Consider the following 21,584-nt stretch of genomic DNA (forward strand, 5'->3'; position numbering starts at 1 on the left):
GTTACTGAACCTTTCTATGTATGCTTTTCAATTTGGATATCAATAGAACAATTAGAAATAAATTGAAAGGTCTCTTAAAATTTCATTCTGTAGCTAAACCACAAGTTTTTAACTTTGACTTTCCTGGTATTAATCAATGTGTTAAAGGGACAGTCAAGTCAAAATTAAACTTTCATGATTCAGATAGGACGTGCAATTTTAAATAACATTCCAATTTACTTTTATCATGAAATTTGCTTTGTTCTCTTGGTATTCTTTGTTGAAAGCTAAAGATAGGTAGGCTCATAAACTGATTTCTAAGCCCTTGAAGGCTGCCTCTTATCTCAGTGCATTTTGATAGTTTATCAATGTTAGACAGTGATAGTTTGTGTGCCATATAGATAACATTGTGCTCACTCCCGTGTAGTTATATATGAGTCAGCACTGATTAGCTAAAATGCAAGCCTGACAAAAACAAATAAAGGGGCAGTCTGCAGAAGCTTAGATACAAGGTAATCACAGAGCTAAAAAGTGTATTAATATAACAGTGTTGGTTATGCAAAACTGGGGAATGGGTAATAAAGGAATTATCTATCTTTTTTTAAACAATAAAAAGTCTGGAGTAGACTGTCCCTTTAAGATTTATTTGCATTATCAATTAGTTCTCAGTCTTTTTATACGCACACTTTATGAGGTACCAGCTCCTCTTGAGCATGTGCAAGAATTCATTGTATACGACTCTGTAATTGGGTAATGGGTGGCACATGATACCGTGGTAGGGAACTAGAAGAAATCTATGAAAATTCTCAGATAAAAATCTGATCATTTGATATTTAGAGTAAGTGCTATTGCATTGTCTTTTTATTGTGTATTTTTGAATTATGCATTTTTACTCTTCTTAATGGTCCTTTTAAACCTGTTTACTTCTGTTCTTTCCTCCTTGGATCAGATCTGGCAGTGTGGCGGCACTCTGGAGATTCAACCGTGTTCTCACGTAGGACATGTGTTTCCTAAGAAGGCGCCATATGCCAGACCAAACTTTCTGCAGAACACGGCCCGGGCAGCTGAGGTATGGATGGATGGCTACAAAGAGCATTTCTACAATCGAAACCCTCCTGCAAGAAAGGTATGCTTGTTGGCTGCATTAAAGGGACACTGTACCCAAAATTTTTCTTTCGTGATTCAGATTGAGCATGAAATTTTAAGCAACTTTCTAATTTACTCCTATTATCAAATTGTCTTCATTCTCTTGGTATCTTTATTTGAAATGCAAGAATGTAAGTTTAGATGCCGGCCCATTTTTGGTGAACAACCTGGGTTGTCCTTGCTGATTGCTGGATAAATTCATCCACCAATAAAAAAGTGCTGTCCAGAGTACTGAAACCAAAAAAAAGCTTAGATGCCTTCTTTTTCAAATAATGATATCAAGAGAACGAAGAAAAATTGATAATAGGAGTAAATTAGAAAGTTGCTTAAAATTGCATGTTATTTCTGAATTACAAAATAAATAATTTGGGTACAGTGTCCCTTTAAGATTCTCTTGTAAATCTTTTTTTACTACCAGATTGTGCGCTGTTGTATGAACAGGGTCACACTATAGATAATGCACCCTGTGATATTGGTTGTGCGCCATTTATAAACTAGTCCTTTGCAGGTGATAAAACAGTTAAATATGTTAAAACATTTTGACACTGATACCTAAGTATCTATACTGCAATACATTTGAAAATAGAGATGAGAAGGGAAAGAGGTCACATGATAGAAATCTTCAAATCTACGAAGGGACTTAATAATGTGGAAACTAAAAAAAGAAATACTAAAACAAGGGGTCATAAACTTAGGTTAGAGTGTAGCAAATTCAGGATAAATGTGAGGAAACTTTTTTTTTTTTCAGAAGGGGTGGTGGATTTATGGAATAAACTTCCAACTGGAGTGGTAAACACAAAGACTTTAAAATAATAAAAAAAAATGCCTGGAATATGCATAAAGCTTTCTTAAAGGGATACTAAACCCACATGCAATTTTAAGCAACTTTCTAAATTACTCCTATTATCAAACTTTCTTCATTCTCTTGCTATCTTTATTTAAAAAGAAGGTATGTAAAGCTTAGGAGCCGGACCATTTTTGGTTTAGAACCTGCGTTACGCTTGCTTATTGGTAGCTAAATGTAGCCACCAATAAGCAAGCGCTATCCAGGGTGCTGAACCTAAAATTGGCCGGCTCCTAGGCTTTACATTCCTGCTTTTTAAATAAAGATAGCAAGAGAACAAAGACAAATTGATGATAATAATAATAATAATAATGAAGTTGCTTAAAATTGCATGCTCTATCTGAATCATGAAATAAAAAAATTGGGTTTAGTGTCCCTTTAAGAAAGCAGTAACATGTAATATGGGTAGACCTTAAAATGGGCCTTTTTGGTTCTTATCTACCATTAAATTCTATGTTTCTCTTAGATGGAGCAAAGAATATATGTTGAACATTGTGTGCCTTTTTAGATGCTAAATAGCTTACAAGCCAAGCCACACTCCAGCTCACCAAGTGTTAAACATATAGTTTCCCCAAAAAATGTTTGTATAAATGTCTGAGTTTCTAATTTGCTACTGCAGGAAAAATATGGGGATATTTCAGAACGGAAAGTGATCAGAGAACGTCTGCAGTGCAAGAGTTTTGATTGGTACTTGAGAAATGTATTCCCAGACTTGCATATACCAGAAGATCGCCCGGGCTGGCATGGGGCAGTAAGTATTGATACCTGCTTACCAACTCAGTGATGTAAAAAAGACATGACGGCCAGTCTCCTCTTGCTGTTATGTTGTCGCAGTTCCTGTTGAGTTGCATTCTAAACACAATTCATTAGTGTAGTTTTAAGTAAATTTGAGATTACTGATGAGTTTATATTGGTAATACCTCTAATGATAGAAGGGTTGATCGATCTTTTGATAATTATTGGCATATTAAAGGAACAGTAAACACCTTGTTAATTACACAACATTTCTGTTGTGCTGCTATATAATAATATATCAGTTGTGTCGAAACATTTTTAAAATGAATGAACATCCTTTTTACTGCAGTTGTTTTTCAATAGCCAAGCTCCACCCACCATTTTCCTTTTTTTGAAGGAGCTAATCTGGGTTGTAGTCTGCAGACAACAAGGCTAGCCACAGTCATGTTAGTATAAAAGTACATTGTTTAGTAGTTGTTATCAATTAAAGAAAATTAAGGAAGATATGTAGCAGGGTTAGCATTGAGAAGTCTGCAATGTGCTTTTCCAGTTTTGAGGATTAGAAAGTCCAAAAACATTTAAGAGCTAAATTTACATGAAAAGGGACAAAACGAAAAAAATTAAGTATACTGCATAGTTGTTTTAGTAAGAAAACAATTTATTTAAAAATCTCAGTGTGTTTACTGGCCCTTTAAGGGTTGCTGATAAACAGTTTTTGTTGCAGATGCTATCACAATCAGCCATTTCATAGTTTGTCAGCATTTGTGTCATTATTGTTTTGGTGAAAATGACCCTACTTTACATGTGCCAGTCCTGTTTTTCTGATCACAACCATGATTTCTTTCATGTAATTAGCAAGAGTCCATGAGCTAGTGACGTATGGGATATACATTCCTACCAGGAGGGGCAAAGTTTCCCAAACCTTAAAATGCCTATAAATACACCCCTCACCACACCCACAATTCAGTTTTACAAACTTTGCCTCCGATGGAGGTGGTGAAATAAGTTTGTGCTAGATTCTACGTTGATATGCGCTCCGCAGCAAGTTGGAGCCCGGTTTTCCTCTCAGCGTGCAGTGAATGTCAGAGGGATGTGAGGAGAGTATTGCCTATTTGAATGCAGTGATCTCCTTCTACGGGGTCTATTTCATAGGTTCTCTGTTATCGGTCGTAGAGATTCATCTCTTACCTCCCTTTTCAGATCGACGATATACTCTTATATATACCATTACCTCTGCTGATTCTCGTTTCAGTACTGGTTTGGCTTTCTACAAACATGTAGATGAGTGTCCTGGGGTAAGTAAATCTTATTTTCTGTGACACTCTAAGCTATGGTTGGGCACTTTATTTATAAAGTTCTAAATATATGTATTCAAACATTTATTTGCCTTGACTCAGAATGTTCAACTTTCCTTATTTTTCAGACAGTCAGTTTCATATTTGGGATAAATGCATTTGTTTCAATCATTTTTTCTTACCTTAAAAAATTTGACTTTTTCCCTGTGGGCTGTTAGGCTCGCGGGGGCAGAAAATGCTTCATTTTATTGCGTCATTCTTGGCGCGGACTTTTTTGGCGCAAATATTTTTTTCTGTTTCCGGCGTCATACGTGTCGCCGGAAGTTGCATCATTTTTTGACGTTTTTTTGCGTCAAAAATGTCGGCGTTCCGGATGTGGCGTCATTTTTGGCGCCAAAAGCATTTAGGCGCCAAATAATGTGGGCGTCTTTTTTGGCGCTAAAAAATATGGGCGTCATTTTTGTCTCCACATTATTTAAGTCTCATTATTTATTGCTTCTGGTTGCTAGAAGCTTGTTCACTGGCATTTTTTTCCCATTCCTGAAACTGTCATTTAAGGAATTTGATCAATTTTGCTTTATATGTTGTTTTTTTCTTTTACATATTGCAAGATGTTCCACGTTGCAACTGAGTCAGAAGATACTTCAGGAAAATCACTGCACAGTGCTGGAGCTACCAAGCTAAGTGTATCTGCTATAAACTTTTGGTATCTGTTTCTCCAGCTGTTATTTGTATTGCATGTCATGTCAAACTTATTAATGCAGATAAAATTTCCTTTAGTACTGTTACATTACCTGTTGCTGTTCCGTCAACATCTAATTTTCAGAGTGTTCCTGATAACATAAGAGATTTTATTTTTTAAATCCATTAAGAAGGCTATGTCTGTTATTTCTCCTTCTAGTATACATAAAAGTCTTTTAAAACTTCTCTTTTTTCAGATGAATTTTTAAATGAACATCATCATTCTGATACTGATAATGGTTCTTCTGGTTCAGAGGTTTCTGTCTCAGAGGTTGATGCTGATAAATCTTTGTATTTGTTCAAGATGGAATTTATTCGTTCTTTACTTAAAGAAGTGTTATTTGCATTAGAAATAGAGGATTCTGGTCCTCTTGATACTAAATGTAAACGTTTAAATAAGGTTTTTAAATCTCCTGTAGTTATTCCAGAAGTGTTTTATCTCCCTGATGCTATTTCTGAAGTAATTTCCAGGGAATGGAATAATTTGGGTAATTTATTTACTCCTTCTAGACGTTTAAGCAAATTATATCCTGTGCCATCTGACAGATTAGAGTTTTTTGGGACAAAAATCCCTAAGGTTATGGGGCTGTCTCTTCTCCTGCTAATGTACTACTATTCCTACGGCAGATAGTACTTAATTTAAGGATCCTTTAGATAGGAAAATTGAATCCTTTCTAAGAAAAGCTTCCTTATGTTCAGGTAATCTTCTTAGACCTGCTATATTTTTAGCGGATGTTGCTGCAGCTTCATCTTTTTGGTTAGAAGCTTTAGCGCAACAAGTAACAGATCATAATTTTATAGCATTATTATTATTTTATAACATGCTAATAATTTTATTGGTGATACCATCTTTTGATATCATTAGAGTTGATGTCAGGTATATGTCTCTAGCTATTTTAGCTAGAAAAGCTTTATGGATTAAACTTGGAATGCTGACATGTCTTCTAAGTCAACTTTGCTTTCCCTTTCTTTCCAGGGTAAATAATCATTTTCGTTCCTTTCCTCACAACAAGGAACAAAAGCCTGATCCTTCATCCTCAGGAGCGGTATCAGTTTGGAAACTATTTCCAGTTTGGAATATATCCAAGCCTTATAGAAACCTATAGCCAGCTCCTAAGTACCTATGAAGGTGCGGCCCTTATTCCAGCTCAGCTGGTATGGGGCAGATTACGTTTTCTTCAAAGAAATTTGGATCAATTCCGTTCTTAATCTCTGGTTTCAGAAACATTGTTTCAGAAAGGTACAGAATTGGCTTCAAGTTAAGGCCTCCTGCTAAGAGATTCTTTTCTTTCCCGTGTCCCAGTTAACACAGCAAAGGCTCAGTATTTCTGAAATGTGTTTCAGATCTAGAGTTGGCTGGAGTATTTATGCCAGTTCCAGTTCTGGAACAGGGGCTGGGGTTTTATTTTATCTCTTCATTGTACCAAAGAAGGTCAATTCCTTCAGACCAGTTCCGGATCTATCATTATTGAATCGTTATGTTAGGATACCAACATTCAAGATGGTTACTGTAGGACTATCCTGCCTTTTGTTTAGCAAGGGCATTATATGTCTACAATAGATTTACAGGATGTGTATCTGCATATTCCGATTCATCCAGATCACTTTTAGTGTCTGAGATTCTCTTTTTAGACAAGCATTACCAGTTTTGTGGCTCTACCGTTTGGCCTAGCCTCAGTTCCAAGAATTTTTTTCAAAGGTTCTCGGTGCCCTTCTTTCTGTAATCAGAGAATAGGGTTTTGGTATTTCCTTATTTGGACGATATCTTGGTACTTGCTCAGTCTTCTCATTTTCGAAGAATCTCATACGAATCGACTTGTGTTGTTTCTTCAAGTTCATGGTTGGAGGATCAATTTACCAATCAGTTCATTGATTCCTCAGACAAGGGTAACCTTTTTAGGTTTCTAGATAAATTCAGTGTCTATGACTCTGTCCTTGTCAGACAGGAGAAGTTTAACATTGATATCAGCTTGTCAAAACCTTCAGTCACAATCATTCCCTTTGGTAGCCTTATGCATGGAAATGTTGGGTCTTAGGACTGCCGCATCAGATGCGATCTCCTTTGCTCGTTTTCACATGCGACCTCTTCAGCTCTGTATGCTGAACCAATGGTGCAGGGATTACTCAAAGATATCTCAATTAATATCTTTAAACCGATTTTACGACACTCTCTGACATGGTGGACAGATCACCATTGTTTAGTTCAGGGGGCTTCTTTGTTCTTCCGACCTGGACTATAATCTCAACAGATGCAAGTCTTACAGGTTGGGGAGCTGTATGGGGGTATCTGACGGCACAAGGGGTTTGGGAATCTCAGGAGGTGAGATTTCCGATCAATATTTTGGAACTCCGTGCAATTTTCAGAGCTCTTAAGTCTTGGCCTCTTCTGAAGAGAGAGTTGTTCATTTGTTTTCAGATAGACAATGTCACAACTGTGGCATACATCAATCATCAAGGAGGGACTCACAGTCCTCTGGCTATGAAAGAAGTATCTCGAATTTTGGTTTGGGCGGAATCCAGCTCCTGTCTAATCTCTGCGGTTCATATCCCAGGTATGGACAATTGGAAAGCGGATTATCTCAGTCGCCAAACGTTGCATCCGGGCGAATGGTCTCTTCACCCAGAGGTATTTCTTCAGATTGTTCAAATGTGGGAACTTCCAGAAATAGATCTGATGGCTTCTCATCTAAACAAGAATCTTCCCAGGTATCTGTCCAGATCCAGGGATCCTCAGGCGGAGGCAGTGGATGCATTATCTCTTCCTTGGAAGTATCATCCTGCCTATATCTTTCCGCCTCTAGTTCTTCTTCCAAGAGTAATCTCCAAGATTCTGAAGGAATGCTAGTTTGTTCTGCTGGTAGCTCCGGCATGGCCTCACAGGTTTTGGTATGCGGATCTTGTCCGGATGGCCTCTGGCCAACCGTGGACTCTTCCGTTAAGACCAGACCTTTTGTCTCAAGGTCCTTTTTTCCATCAGGATCTGAAATCCTTAAATTTAAAGGTATGGAGATTGAACGCTTGATTCTTGGTCAAAGAGGTTTCTCTGACTCTGTGATTAATACTATGTTACAGGCTCGTAAATCTGTATCCAGAGAGATATATTATAGAGTCTGGAAGACTTGTATTTCTTGGTGTCTTTCTCATCATTTTACTTGGCATTCTTTTAGAATACCGAGAATATTACAGTTTCTTCAGGATGGTTTAGATAAGGGTTTGTCCGCAAGTTCCTTGAAAGGTCAAATCTCTGCTCTTTCTGTTCTTTTTCACAGAAAGATTGCTATTCTTCCTGATATTCATTGTTTTGTACAAGCTTTGGTTCGTATAAAGCCTGTCATTAAGTCAATTTCTCCTCCTTGGAGTTTGAATTTGGTTCTGGGGGCTCTTCAAGCTCCTCCATTTGAACCTATGCATTCAGTGGATATTAAATTACTTTCTTGGAAAGTTTTGTTCCTTTTGGCCATCTCTTCTGCCAGAAGAGTTTCTGAATTATCTGCTCTTTCTTGTGAGTCTCCTTTTCTGATTTTTCATCAGGATAAGGCGGTGTTGCGAACTTCTTTTGAATTTTTACCTAAGTTGTGAATTCCAACAACATTAGTAGAGACATTGTGGTTCCTTCATTATGTCCTAATCCTAAGAATTCTAAGGAGAAATCGTTGCATTCTTTGAATGTTATTAGAGCTTTGAAATATTATGTTGAAGCTACTAAGTCTTTCCGAAAGACTTCTAGTTTATTTGTTATCTTTTCCGGTTTTAGAAAGGCCAGAAAACTTCTGCCTTTTCTTTGGCATCTTGGTTGAAATCTTTAATTCATCTTGCCTATGTTGAGTCGGGTAAGACTCCGCCTCATAGGATTACAGCTCATTCTACTAGGTCAGTTCTACTTCCTGGGCGTTTAGGAATGAAGCTTCGGTTGATCAGATTTGCAAAGCGGCAACTTGGTCCTCTTTGCATACTTTTACCAAATTCTACCATTTTGTTGTATTTTCTTCTTCTGAAGCAGTTTTTGGTAGAAAAGTACTTCAGGCAGCGGTTTCAGTTTGAATCTTCTGCTTATGTTTTTCATTAAACTTTATTTTGGGTGTGGATTATTTTCAGCAGGAATTGGCTGTCTTTATTTTATCCCTCCCTCTCTAGTGACTCTTGTGTGGAAAGATCCACGTAAGAACTTACCTGATAAATTCATTTCTTTCATATTAGCAAGAGTCCATGAGGCCCGCCCTTTTTTGTGGTGGTTATGATTTTTTTGTATAAAGCACAATTATTCCAATTCCTTATTTTATATGCTTTCGCACCTTTTTCTTATCACCCCACTTCTTGGCTATTCGTTAAACTGAATTGTGGGTGTGGTGAGGGGTGTATTTATAGGCATTTTAAGGTTTGGGAAACTTTGCCCCTCCTGGTAGGAATGTGTATCCCATACGTCACTAGCTCATGGACTCTTGCTAATATGAAAGAAATGAATTTATCAGGTAAGTTCTTACATAAATTATGTTTTTTTATACCTAATAACACATGTGGCCATTTTCATTTATGTAATTTTACAGCTAAAATGAACCCCAGACACTTTTACCTTAAAGGGACATGAAACCCAATTTTTTTCTTTTGTGATTTAGGAAGATCATGCAATTTTAAACAAGTTTCTAATTTACTTCTATTATCTAATTTGCTTCATTCTCTTGCTATCCTTTGCTGAAAAGCATATCTAGATAGGCTCATTAGCTACTGATTGGTGGCTGCGCATAGATGCCTTGTGTGATTGGCTCACCCATTTGTATTGCTATTTCTTCAACAATGGATATCTAAAGAATGATGCAAATTAGATAATAGAAGTAAATTGGAATGCTGTTTAAAATTGTATTCTCTATCTGAATCATGCAAGAAAATGTTTCGGTTTAGTGTCCCTTTAATATAAATTTGCTAATTTGATAGCTTAACACACACACACATGCCCACTATACCAATATCTCTATGATTATGAAACACTAAGGGTTAAATGCACACGACACCTATTGGCATCACTACATGCTACAAAAAGGAATCAATCAACACACACACCATTCAGCGCAGCCTGTGATGTAATCTATAAACCCGCAAAATCTCCATTTTGTTTATCATTAATTGTACACATTTTGTTTTGTATCATGAAATTAGTGATGCAGATAACAATTTTGATTGGTCTATGATTACGGCACAACAGTTTAGCCGAAACGCGTAAGACCGCTCAGTCTTGCACATATTTTCTTTATTGTTTTATTCAAGCTAATAACGAGAACTATTTTTACAGCAAAGAACCGCTTTTCACAGTTTTGTTTAGATAACAATTTTGTATGTTTTAGGGATGTAAAGATTTTGCGCTTCGGTGGTATTAACGGCAGAAGCATTTAGGGATTGTGATCACTGTAAAAACACACTGGCAATATCAGGCAATGTTCAGAAATCAAATCCTTATCTACTGAAAACAAGTGTAAGATTGTGATCAACCCTATAGTTATATAAACACATTTATTCTTGCGAAAGTGAAACACACTAAGATCTGGATTTGTACAAATTTTCGTGTGTTTCACTTTTACAAGAATAAATGTGTCTCTAAAAAGAGCCAAATGACGCAAGAAGCCAATTTCTGCCGCATTTGGATCATCACGAATGATCCCGAATTCCCATGCCTAGTTTGAGATAGTTTTCTCTTTAAATTACAGCATACTGTAAAATTATTTCCTCTTAATGTGTTTCTAGTGGCTTATTATACCAGCTGCAGAGTATAAAATGTATGGGAAATTGCTCCTTTAGGTATATTTGTATATGAGATTGTTGTCTCTGCTAATATAAATCACAACCAATTAAAATGGGCTGAGTTTGAAGTAGACCTCATTAGCTTATCTTTATATTTGTAAAAAAAATCCTTCTATTTCTCACTCTATTCACAGCGAGACTGATTTTCAGAGAGAATAATGGAAAAGTAAAATTATATTATCTTTCAGTGCCACCCCCACTGGAAGCATTATTACTTCTAAATCTTCTTGTTTGTATATCTTTTCTATAACCAGTACTTAAAGGGACACTGAACCCAAAAAATTTTTCTTTCATGATTCATATAGAGCATGCAATTTTAAGCAACTTTCTAATTTACTGCTATTATCAATTTTTCTTCTGTCTCTTGCTATCTTTATTTGAAAAAGAAGGCACCTAAGCTAAGGAGCCAGCAAATTTGGGGTTCAGAACCATGGACAGCACTTGTTTATTGGTGCTGTCCAATCAGCAAGGACAACCCAGGTTGTTCACCAAAAATGGGCCGGCATCTAAACTTACATTCTTGCTTTTCAAATAAAGATACCAAGAGAATGAAGAAAATGTGATAATAGGAGTAAATTAGAAAGTTGCTTAAAATTGCATGCTCTATCTGAATCACGGAAGAAAACATTTGGGTTCAGTGTCCCTTTAAATAATCAAATATTCAGTATAGGTGGGGATAAAACGGGCAAAATCAGCTACATCAAAGGACAAATAAAGGTAAAGGTGTTATTTTTAAACACTTTACTACACTCCAGCAGGTAAATTTGATCATTGGGAACACACTAAAAGAGAGGGGGGGAGGGGAATCACAGTACACTGTCCCTTATGTTGCTTATGTATTGCATTGGTTTACTGAAAAGTAGAAAACTAAAATGATTATTAATTAATTTAGATCCGCAGTATGGGAATATCCTCTGAGTGTTTGGATTACAACGCCCCAGATCACAACCCTACTGGAGCTCATATTTCCCTGTTTGGGTGCCACGGACAAGGTGGTAACCAGGTAACTATTTCCTCTAAAAGCATTGGTCAGCACCATAAGACACATAATACTTAGAGACAGACTTTACTTGTACTGAAGAGAAGCTCAGCATGTTCTAATATGCACACAATGCCTGTTCTTGTAAATGCCCCTTTCTTCATGTTGGCAAGGGAAAAGGTTTAAAGGGACACACAACGTGTCAGCTAAAATACCAGTCATGTATTACAACTTTTAGGCATAAATTAACATATTATTTACTGCAATTGTTTTTCAATGTCCAAACTCTCCCCACCACTTGTCTTATTTGTTGGAGCCAATCCTGACTTTTTACTATCATATTCTTTTTCTACAGTGCTGTCTCCCCTGATAGCAACATGATATCGGCATTTATTGCCCCCTGCTTACTGCTGGCTAATCGGCTGCAAGCAGGGGCTGCCAATCATTCCAATCAGAACGGATCTTATAACGGCTGCTTCTTAAAGGACACTAAACCCCAAAAAATTATTTCATGATTCAGAAAGAGAATACAAATTTAAACAACAATCAAATTTACTTCTATTATTTATGTTGCTTAATTTTTTAGATATCCTTAGTTGAAGAAAAAGCAATGCACATGGGTGAGCCAATCACCTGAGGCTTCTAAGTGCAGCAACCAATCAGCAGCTACTGAGCCTATCTAGATATGCTTTTCAGCAAAGAATATCAAGAGAATAAGACAAATTAGATAATAGAAGTAAATTAGAAAGTTTTTTTAAAATTGCATGCTCTTTCTATATCATTAAATAAAAAAAAATGGGTTTCATGTCCCTTTAACTTTCATTTCAGTAGATTCTGAAACGATGGGTCTCCGAAATGGACTCCTATATGTGAAAGTTCTGCCTCTGATACTTAGTAAGCTGGTGACAGTTATTACACTTAGAGGGTCTAACAAAGGCCCTATAATATGGCAGTTAAATCACCAAAAATAAAATACATACAGTACCTTATTGCAGACAATAGATGATTTACAAATACCTATCAGTTATCATTAAACATCAGTATCCCCTAAGTAATATTGCTGAGTTCATTTTATGCTTTTTTAAAAACCCTTAATGGGACAGGAAAACCAAGATTTTTCATTCATGTAATTTTAAACCACTTTCTAATTTACTCCTATTATCATATTTTCTTTGTTTTCTGTGTATCTTTCGTTGAAACTCAGGGACATACGCAAGTTCAGCAACACTATATTGCAGCAGTGTTTTCACGAATGTTATAGATTTGCAAGAGCAGTAGATGGCAGCGCTGTTTCCTTCCATTTAGTGCGCTAGACACCTATGTAGGTATCTCTTCAACCAGGCATACCATGGGAATGTAGCAAATGTTGTTATAGAAGTACATTGGAAACTGTTTTTTAATACTATACTCTGTCTGAATCACAAAACATTTTTGGGGTTTCTTTTCTCTTTAATGGGACCGTTTACTCCAGAATTTGCATTGTTTAAAAAGATAGATAATCCATTTATTCCCCATTCCCCAGTTTTGCACAACCAACACAGTTATATTAATACACTTTTTACCTCTGTGATTACCTTGTAGCTAAGCCTCTGCAGACTGTCCCCTTATTTCAGTTCTTTTGACAGACTTGCATTTTAGCCAATCAGTGCCCTCTCGTAACTAACTCCACGAGCGGGAGCACAATGTTATCTATATGGCACACGTGAAGTAACACCCTCTAGCTGTGAAAAACTGTCAAATGCATTCAGATAAGAGGCGGCCTTTACGATCAAATTCAAATTAGCATATGAGCCTTCCTAGGTTTAGTTTTCAACAAAGTACACCAAAAGAAACAAAGCAAATGTAATGATAAAAGTAAATTGGAAAGTTGTTTAAAAGGACATGCTCTATCTGAATCATGAAAGTTTAATTTTTACTAGACTGTCCCTTTAAGTATTTCAGTTTATTTACCAAAAAATATTTGTCAGCTCCCAGCAACAAGTGGAAAGAACAGAGCAGTAAAAAGAAGCAGTAGCAAACTTGTTAAACAGCTTCAAAGGGAGCCAAGTCACCATTTTAATCTCCATGGCGACCTGGCACCTTGGATTTGTAAACCCCTCTTCTAAAAGCATGTGTATCTTGAAAATATATACCACAGAAAATTTAAAAAATATTTGATGGAACTTAAAGTAAAAAATTCCATGAAAATCTACACATTTTTGATGAAATTCATTGTTTGTAATTGTACAGAGTTTCCATAAATTTTCATGTGATACATAATTTTGGAGAGGACAACAGAGAGTCACAATATATTTGAGTATGTGATGTACATCAAACTTATTCTTAACTGCCATAAAAGCACCTATTTGATTGGTCATTTACACTTTATATTACAAAATAGTTAGAAGTGTTATTATACCCAAACTGCAACTGTCAGACATGATGTTGACACTATTGTATACAATGCCGAATGAATCTTGATTTCTGTGTTTCAGTTCTTTGAATATACAAGCAACAAGGAAATTCGCTTTAATTCCGTTACTGAATTATGTGCGGAAGTGCCTGAACATCAGACCTACATTGGAATGAGACAATGTGCAAAAGATAGTACCCCCATTCCAGAAAATATTATTTGGGAATTTAAACATGTAAGTACAAAAAAAAGTATATATTTTTTTTGGAGTGTTTTTGTTTAGATAGCTAGATAGATACATATACATTCCAAACTAAAAGCAACATTAAATTGTGTGTGCATATATATATATGTGTATGTGTGTACAATGCCTTGCAAAAGTATTCACCCCCCTTGGCATTTTTCGTGTTTTGTTGCCTCACAACCTGAAATTAACATAGATTGTTTGAGGATTTGCATCATTTAATTTACAGAACATGCCCACAACTTTGAAGATGTTTTTTTTTTATTTGTTTTTTTATTGTGAAGCAAACAACAAATAGGACAAAATAACAGAAAAAGTCAATGTGCATAACTATTCACCCCCCTAAAGTCAATACTTTGTAGAGCCACCTTTTGCGGCAATCGCACTCTCTATGAGCTTGCCACATCTTACTACTGGGATTTTTGCCCATTCCTCCTTGCAAAACTGCCCCAGCTCCTTCAAGTTGGATAGTTTGCGCTTGTGAACAGCAATCTTTAAGTCTGACCACAGATTTTCTATTGGATTGAGGTCTGGGCTTTGACTAGGCCATTCCAACACATTTACATGTTTCCCCTTAAACCACTCAAGTGTTGCTTTAGCAGTGTGTTTGGGGTCATTGTCCTGCTGGAAGGTGAACATCCGTCCTAGCCTCAAATCACACACAGAGTGGTACAGGTTTTGCTCAAGAATATCCCTGTATTTAGCACCATCCATCTTTCCCTCAACTCTGACCAGTTTCCCAGTCCTGGCTGCTGAAAAACATCCCCACAACATGATACTGCCATCACCATGTTTCACCGTGGGGATGGTGTTCTTTGGGTGATTTGATATGTTTGGTTTGTGCCAGACATAGCGTTTTCTTTGATGGCCGAAAAGTTAAATTTTAGTCTCATCAGACCAGAGCACCTTCCTCCATACATTTTGGGAGTCTCCCACGTGCCTTTTTGCAAACTTAAAACGTGTCATTTTGTTTTTTGCTGAAAGTAATGGCTTTCTTCTTGCCACTCTGCCATAAAGCCCAACTCTATGGAGCGTACGGCTTATTGTCGTCCTATGTACAGATACTCCAGTCTCTGCTGTGGAACTCTGCAGCTCCTCCAGGGTTACCCTAGGTCTCTGTGCTGCCCCTCTGATTAATGTACTCCTTGCTCGGTCCTTGAGTTTTGGTGGGTGGCCGTCTCTTGGCAGGTTTGCTGTTGTGCCATGTTCTTTCCATTTGGTTATGATAGATTTGATGGTGCTCCTGGGGATCATCAAAGATTTGGATATTTTTTTATAACCTAACCCTGACTTGTACTTCTCAACAACATTGTCCCTTACTTGTTTGGAGAGTTCCTTGGTCTTCATGGCAGTGTTTGGTTAGTGGTGCCTCTTGCTTAGGTGTTGCAGCCTCTGGGGCCTTTCAAAAAAGGTGTGTGTATATGTAATGACAGATCATGTGACACTTAGATTGCACACAGGTGGACATCATTTCACTAATTATGTGACTTCTGAAGGTAATTGGTTGCGCCAGAGCTTTTTTATGGGCTTCATAACAAAGGGGATGAATACATACGCAGATGACAATTTTCTGTTTTCTATTTCTAAAAAATAGTTTTATGTATATATTTTTCTCATTTCACTTCACCAACTTAGACTATTGTGTTCTGATCCATCACATAAAATTCAGATTAATAAAACATGAACTTAAAGGGACAGTTTACTCAAAAATTTTCTCCCCTTTAATTTGTTCCCAATGATCCACTTTATCTGCTGGAGTGTATTAAATTGTTTACAAGTAGCTCCTTTACCCTTATATTGGCATTTGAAATTGTTAACTTAGCATGTGGTATCCCCACCTATTCTGAAAGTTTGTGGCCGTGCGTACCAGCTATAGATAAGCTTTGTAAACACAGCCAGCAGAAGAAATTACACTCCCAGTGTGATAAAGCAGAGATAAGGTAATAAAATGTTGATTTTCCATTGTTCTCTCAAAGTATTGGTGATTGTTTTAAGGACAGATATAAGATAAAGAAGCAGGTATATGTGCACAATGTGATACAGTAATGAGATCTGATTATATCTACAAGCTCAACCTATTTTATTAGGCTGTGGCTTCAAAACACAAAATAAGAGCTTTAATATACACAAATAAACCTTAAAAAGCTAATTTTCATACATTTTTTACTCTGCAGTTGGTAAAAAAAGCAATTGTAAATACATTAAGGGAAAAACTATTTTACAGTATACTGTCCCTTTAAGGCTGTAATGTAACAAAATAGGTAAAAGGTCAAGGGGGTGAATACTTTTGCAAGGCATTGTATATATGTGTATGTATTTATGTGTTTGTGTGTGTATGTATGTACAGCTATTCAGACAAAATCAAAACAACTGGTTTAAAACATTTTAACTGTTATTTTGTTTATAAAATGTGCAGGCCTTGGATATTGTAGAGGAGATTAGGGGCAAAGCCCAGTGAAAAGCCTGGCAAATATTGTGTTCTTTTCTCTAATTGTTTGTGTGTGCTATCAGAGGTTGCTCAAGGGTAAAATGTGAGACATAATGTAGTATTGGCTTTTAAGCAATCTTAAAGAAACATGGAACCCAAATTTTTTTCTTTCATGATTCAGATAAATCATCTGATTTTAAAATCTTTCTAAATTATTTATATTATCTGATTTGTTTAATTTTCTTGGTATCCTTTGTTGAATAAACTGCAATGCACTAGTGAGAGCTAGCTGAACACACAGAATTTGACAGTAGTTAAGAACCAAAAGGCCCAGGTAAGCCAATGACAAGAGTCATATATGTGCATCCACCAATCAGCATGTAGCTCCCAGTAGTTCACACTCCGGAGCCTACCTAGGTAATACCAGGAGAACAAAGCAAATTAAATAATAGAAGTAAATTAGAAAGTTGTTTAAAATTGAATGCTGTATCTGAATCCTTAAAAGAAACATTTTGTGTTTCCTGTCCTCTTTAAGGATAACGGGTATGCAGTCTAGTTCTCCAGTGCCTCTGGAGGTGGGCACAATTTGTAAAGGGACATTGTACTCAAATTATTCTTTGTTCCATTTAAAAGTGAGTTTCTTAACCCCTTAACAACCTAACTGATTATAAGGGATTGTCTGGGTATAATAGCGCAGGTCTTGCATTATTAGACGCTCCCTACCTCTTGCAGGCTCGCTAAAATAGCGCAGTCCAGTGATGTAGAGGGTACGTATTTTGTTCCTTTTAAAAACTGTCAATTTTATGGACTAAGAATTAATGTTTGTGACCTGTTTTTAAAATAATTTCGATAATTTGTACAACTAATCTTGTACACAAATATGTGTAACGCATATAAACGTTAGTCCTCTTTGTCTTTTACACTTTAGGATGGAACAATATACCATCCACATTCAGGAATGTGCCTTAGTTCATACCGTACGTCCGAAGGTAAAGCAGATGTGCAGATGGAAGACTGTAATGCTTCAAATAAAAATCAACTTTGGAAGTTTGAGTGGTAGAAATTTATAGAGGAAACCAGCAAGTTATGGACTCAAAATTTGAAAAGGAATTGTCTTTTGTTCATAAAGAAAAAAACTGAAACCACAACAATTTCCTTCTGTAAAGACTTTTTTTTCACCATATTTAAATGCGTTGTCATAAAACTGGTTGCCAACATTTAATTATTTGTGTAATATTCTAAAGTGCCTTTTACACACTGCAGGCTGCTGTGTAGATTTTTAAATATTTGTTGAATGGTACTTAACGCATTTGTCAAAATCCCTCTGTATTGTTTTTTTGTTTTGTGTATGTTTCATGATGTGAATCTAATTCTGAAATGTGTGGTGGGATTTTTCAGAGAAGAAAGAGAAAATATGTTCTTTCCTTTGTAGACCTATGCAAAATTGTATAGCTTGGCATTGCTTAACTTCAAAGTTTAATTCTTGTTGACCACATCACAGTATATCATAATATTGGAGTGAAGACCAATTAATTTTATGTTGGAAGATGTTTCCACCAGGGGCTAAATGGCAAGGGACAGTGACAGCTGAATGAGTGGATGTGCTTTTGCACCCTTTAAATCCCATAGAACACCCTGTGATTTTCTAATCAATAGCTAATTCTAACTTAACACATTTATGAAGGGTTATTTTGTTTACTGTTCCTGAATAGAGCTGCTTTGTATTTGGAATCTACTTAGGTATTTTTATATGTTTGGAAACTATAAATTGTACCTACATTTTTATTCCCTTGTTAAATAGTGCTATATCTCTATGCACCTTTGTATGCATATTTACAGATACATATCATGCACAGATTTCTGGTAAATCTGATGCAAAGGATACCTTGGCAAAGAATATATTTTTAAATATTTTTTTTTTTACCTTTGTATTCAATAAGGAGGTTGGTGGGACAAAATAATTTAAAATAATGAAAATGATTTTTAAACTACTGATCACCATTTTAAGTTGTATCAATGTTCCTTTATATCTATGTGTTAATTTAAATTTGTTTATAAGAAAAGTAGAAAAATCATTGAGAAATAAAATAAATATTTTTTCCAATGGCATGTATTGTACTGAATTATTCTGTGATTATATACGGTTTGCAGAAGAAAACATTTTGTAAAGGGATTTTCTACAAACCGTCCTTAAAGGGACAGTATACACTCATTTTCATATAACTGCATGTAATGGACACTACTATAAAGAATAAGATGCACAGATACCGATATAAAAATCCAGTATAAAATGGTTTAAAAACTTACTTAGAAGCTGTCAGTTTAGCTCTGTTGAAAAGGCAGTTGGAAAGCCCACTGCAAGTGGGAAATAAGACACCCCCCCTTCTTTTGCATATGAAAAAACCCTTTACACAAACAGGAGCAAGCAGGAGAAGGTAGCTGGGGCTTGGTTAGGAGTCTGAAAATCAGAGCAATGTTATTTAAAAATAAGCAAAATTATACATTTAAAAAAAAAACAATAAAAAACTTTATGGGCTTTATAAATAGATCATCTACAAAACATTTATGCAAAGAAAAAATGAGTGTATAATAGCCCTTTAAGTTCTGGAATGTAGTGTAAAGGCATATGAAACCCAAAATTATTATTTCATTATTCAGATAGAGCATGCGATTTTAAACAATTTTCAAATTTACTTCTATTATCAATTTTTCTTTGTTCCCCTGGCATCTTTTGTTGAAAAGCAGGGATGTATGCTTAGGAGCCAGCCCATTTATGGAGCAGTAGGTGGCAGCAGTTTTGAAAGAATGTTATCCATTTACAAGAGCACTAGATGGCAGCACTGTTTCCTGTCTTGTAGTGCCCCAGATGCCTACCTAGGTATCTCTTCAACACAGAATATCATGGGAACGAAGCAAATTTGATAATACCAGAACTTTCCAAACTGTTCATATTGGTGACACACTTTTTAGACCTACATCATTTTGCGACACAGTAATTCAGTTGTACCAGCAAACAGGAGGTTAAACTGACTTGTTTTAAGAGATCCGGACACATACATAAATTATATAATAACAAAATGTATTTACAAGTAACAGTAAGTATGTGCAAGAATTAAAAAAAAGTTTAATAACACCAATAGCTACTTACTATTTTGATGGGATGAACACAATTTCTGAATATTTAGTGGAATATTAAAGACTCGCATTTCATCATCAAGCATTTTTAAGCTTCCACTTCCTATCCATATATCAAGAGCAAGAGCAGCAATGCACTACTGGGAGCTAGCTGCAAAAAACGGTGCTCGGACAAAATTCCGACGGACAAAATGCCGAAGCACATTCGTCCGTCAGACATATGTCCGAGATACACTGCTTCCGACTGCACGCCGAACAGCACAATCACGTAATTGCGTAATTGTCATCAGTAAAAAAGTGGAGAATTTAAATATATTTCTTCTGTTAAGTGTGATCAGTCCACGGGTCATCATTACTTCTGGGATATTACTCCTCCCCAACAGGAAGTGCAAGAGGATTCACCCAGCAGAGCTGCATATAGCTCCTCCCCTCTACGTCACTCCCAGTCATTCTCTTGCACCCAACGACTAGATAGGATGTGTGAGAGGACTATGGTGATTATACTTAGTTTTATATCTTCAATCAAGAGTTTGTTATTTTAAAATAGCACCGGAGTGTGTTATTACCTCTCTGGCAGAGTTTGAAGAAGAATCTACCAGAGTTTTTGCTATGATTTTAGCCGGAGTAGTTAAGATCATATTGCTGTTTCTCGGCCATCTGAGGAGAGGTAAACTTCAGATCAGGGGACAGCGGGCAGATGAATCTGCATAGAGGTATGTAGCAGCTTTTATTTTCTGACAATGGAATTGATGAGAAAATCCTGCCATACCGATATAATGTCATGTATGTATACTTTACACTTCAGTATTCTGGGGAATGGTACTTCACTAGAATTACACTGTAAGAAATACATAAAGCTGTTTAATAACTAGAGATTATGTTTAACGTTTTTGCTGGAATGTAAAATCGTTTTCATTTACTGAGGTACTGAGTGAATAAATGTTTGGGCACTATTTTTCCACTTGGCAGTTGCTTAATCTGTTTTCTGACAGTTTCTGTTCTCCCTCACTGCTGTGTGTGAGGGGGAGGGGCCGTTTTTTTGGCGCTTTTACTACGCATCAAATATTTCAGTCAGCAACTCATTGTATTCCCTGCATGATCCGGTTCATCTCTACAGAGCTCAGGGGTCTTCAAAACTTATTTTGAGGGAGGTAATTTCTCTCAGCAGAGCTGTGAGAATTGTAGTTTGACTGAGATAAAAAACGTTTATTCTGTAATTTGTTTCCTGCTTTCAGAATTTGTTATCTTTGCTAATGGGATTAAACCTTTGCTAAAGTTGTGTTGTTTACAAGGATTGAGGCTATAACTGTTTCAATTTATTAATTTTCAACTGTCATAGATCTTCTGTGCTTCTTAAAGGCACAGTACGTTTTAATATTATTCTAATTGAATTGTATTTCCAAGTTGCAAGTTTATTTGCTAGTGTGTTAAACATGTCTGATTCAGAGGATGATACCTGTGTCATTTGTTGCAATGCCAAAGTGGAGCCCAATAGAAATTTATGTACTAACTGTATTGATGCTACTTTAAATAAAAGTCAATCTGTACAAATTGAACAAATTTCACCAAACAACGAGGGGAGAGTTATGCCGACTAACTCGCCTCACGTGTCAGTACCTACATCTCCCGCTCAGAGGGAGGTGCGTGATATTGTAGCGCCGAGTACATCTGGGCGGCCATTACAAATCACATTACAGGATATGGCTACTGTTATGACTGAGGTTTTGGCTAAATTACCAGAACTAAGAGGTAAGCGTGATCACTCTGGGGTGAGAACAGAGTGCGCTGATAATATTAGGGCCATGTCAGACACTGCGTCACAGGTGGCAGAACATGAGGACGGAGAACTTCATTCTGTGGGTGACGGTTCTGATCC

General features: G+C 36.4%; 1 protein-coding gene across 1 annotated transcript in view; it reads left to right on the plus strand.

Annotated features, from left to right (window-relative positions):
• Positions 1-18,682, plus strand: part of GALNT4 (polypeptide N-acetylgalactosaminyltransferase 4) — a 220,716-nt gene extending 202,034 nt beyond the window's left edge. The window contains exons 7-11 of the mRNA XM_053714400.1: positions 929-1,105; positions 2,589-2,720; positions 11,423-11,533; positions 13,984-14,136; positions 17,502-18,682. Coding sequence (XP_053570375.1) covers positions 929-1,105; positions 2,589-2,720; positions 11,423-11,533; positions 13,984-14,136; positions 17,502-17,633 — 705 coding nt within the window. The 3' untranslated portion in view covers positions 17,634-18,682. The remainder of the gene's footprint in view (positions 1-928; positions 1,106-2,588; positions 2,721-11,422; positions 11,534-13,983; positions 14,137-17,501) is intronic.
• The last annotated feature ends 2,902 nt before the right edge of the window (positions 18,683-21,584 follow it).

This window comes from Bombina bombina, chromosome 5, assembly GCF_027579735.1.
Source record: "Bombina bombina isolate aBomBom1 chromosome 5, aBomBom1.pri, whole genome shotgun sequence".
Lineage (NCBI taxonomy): Eukaryota > Metazoa > Chordata > Amphibia > Anura > Bombinatoridae > Bombina > Bombina bombina.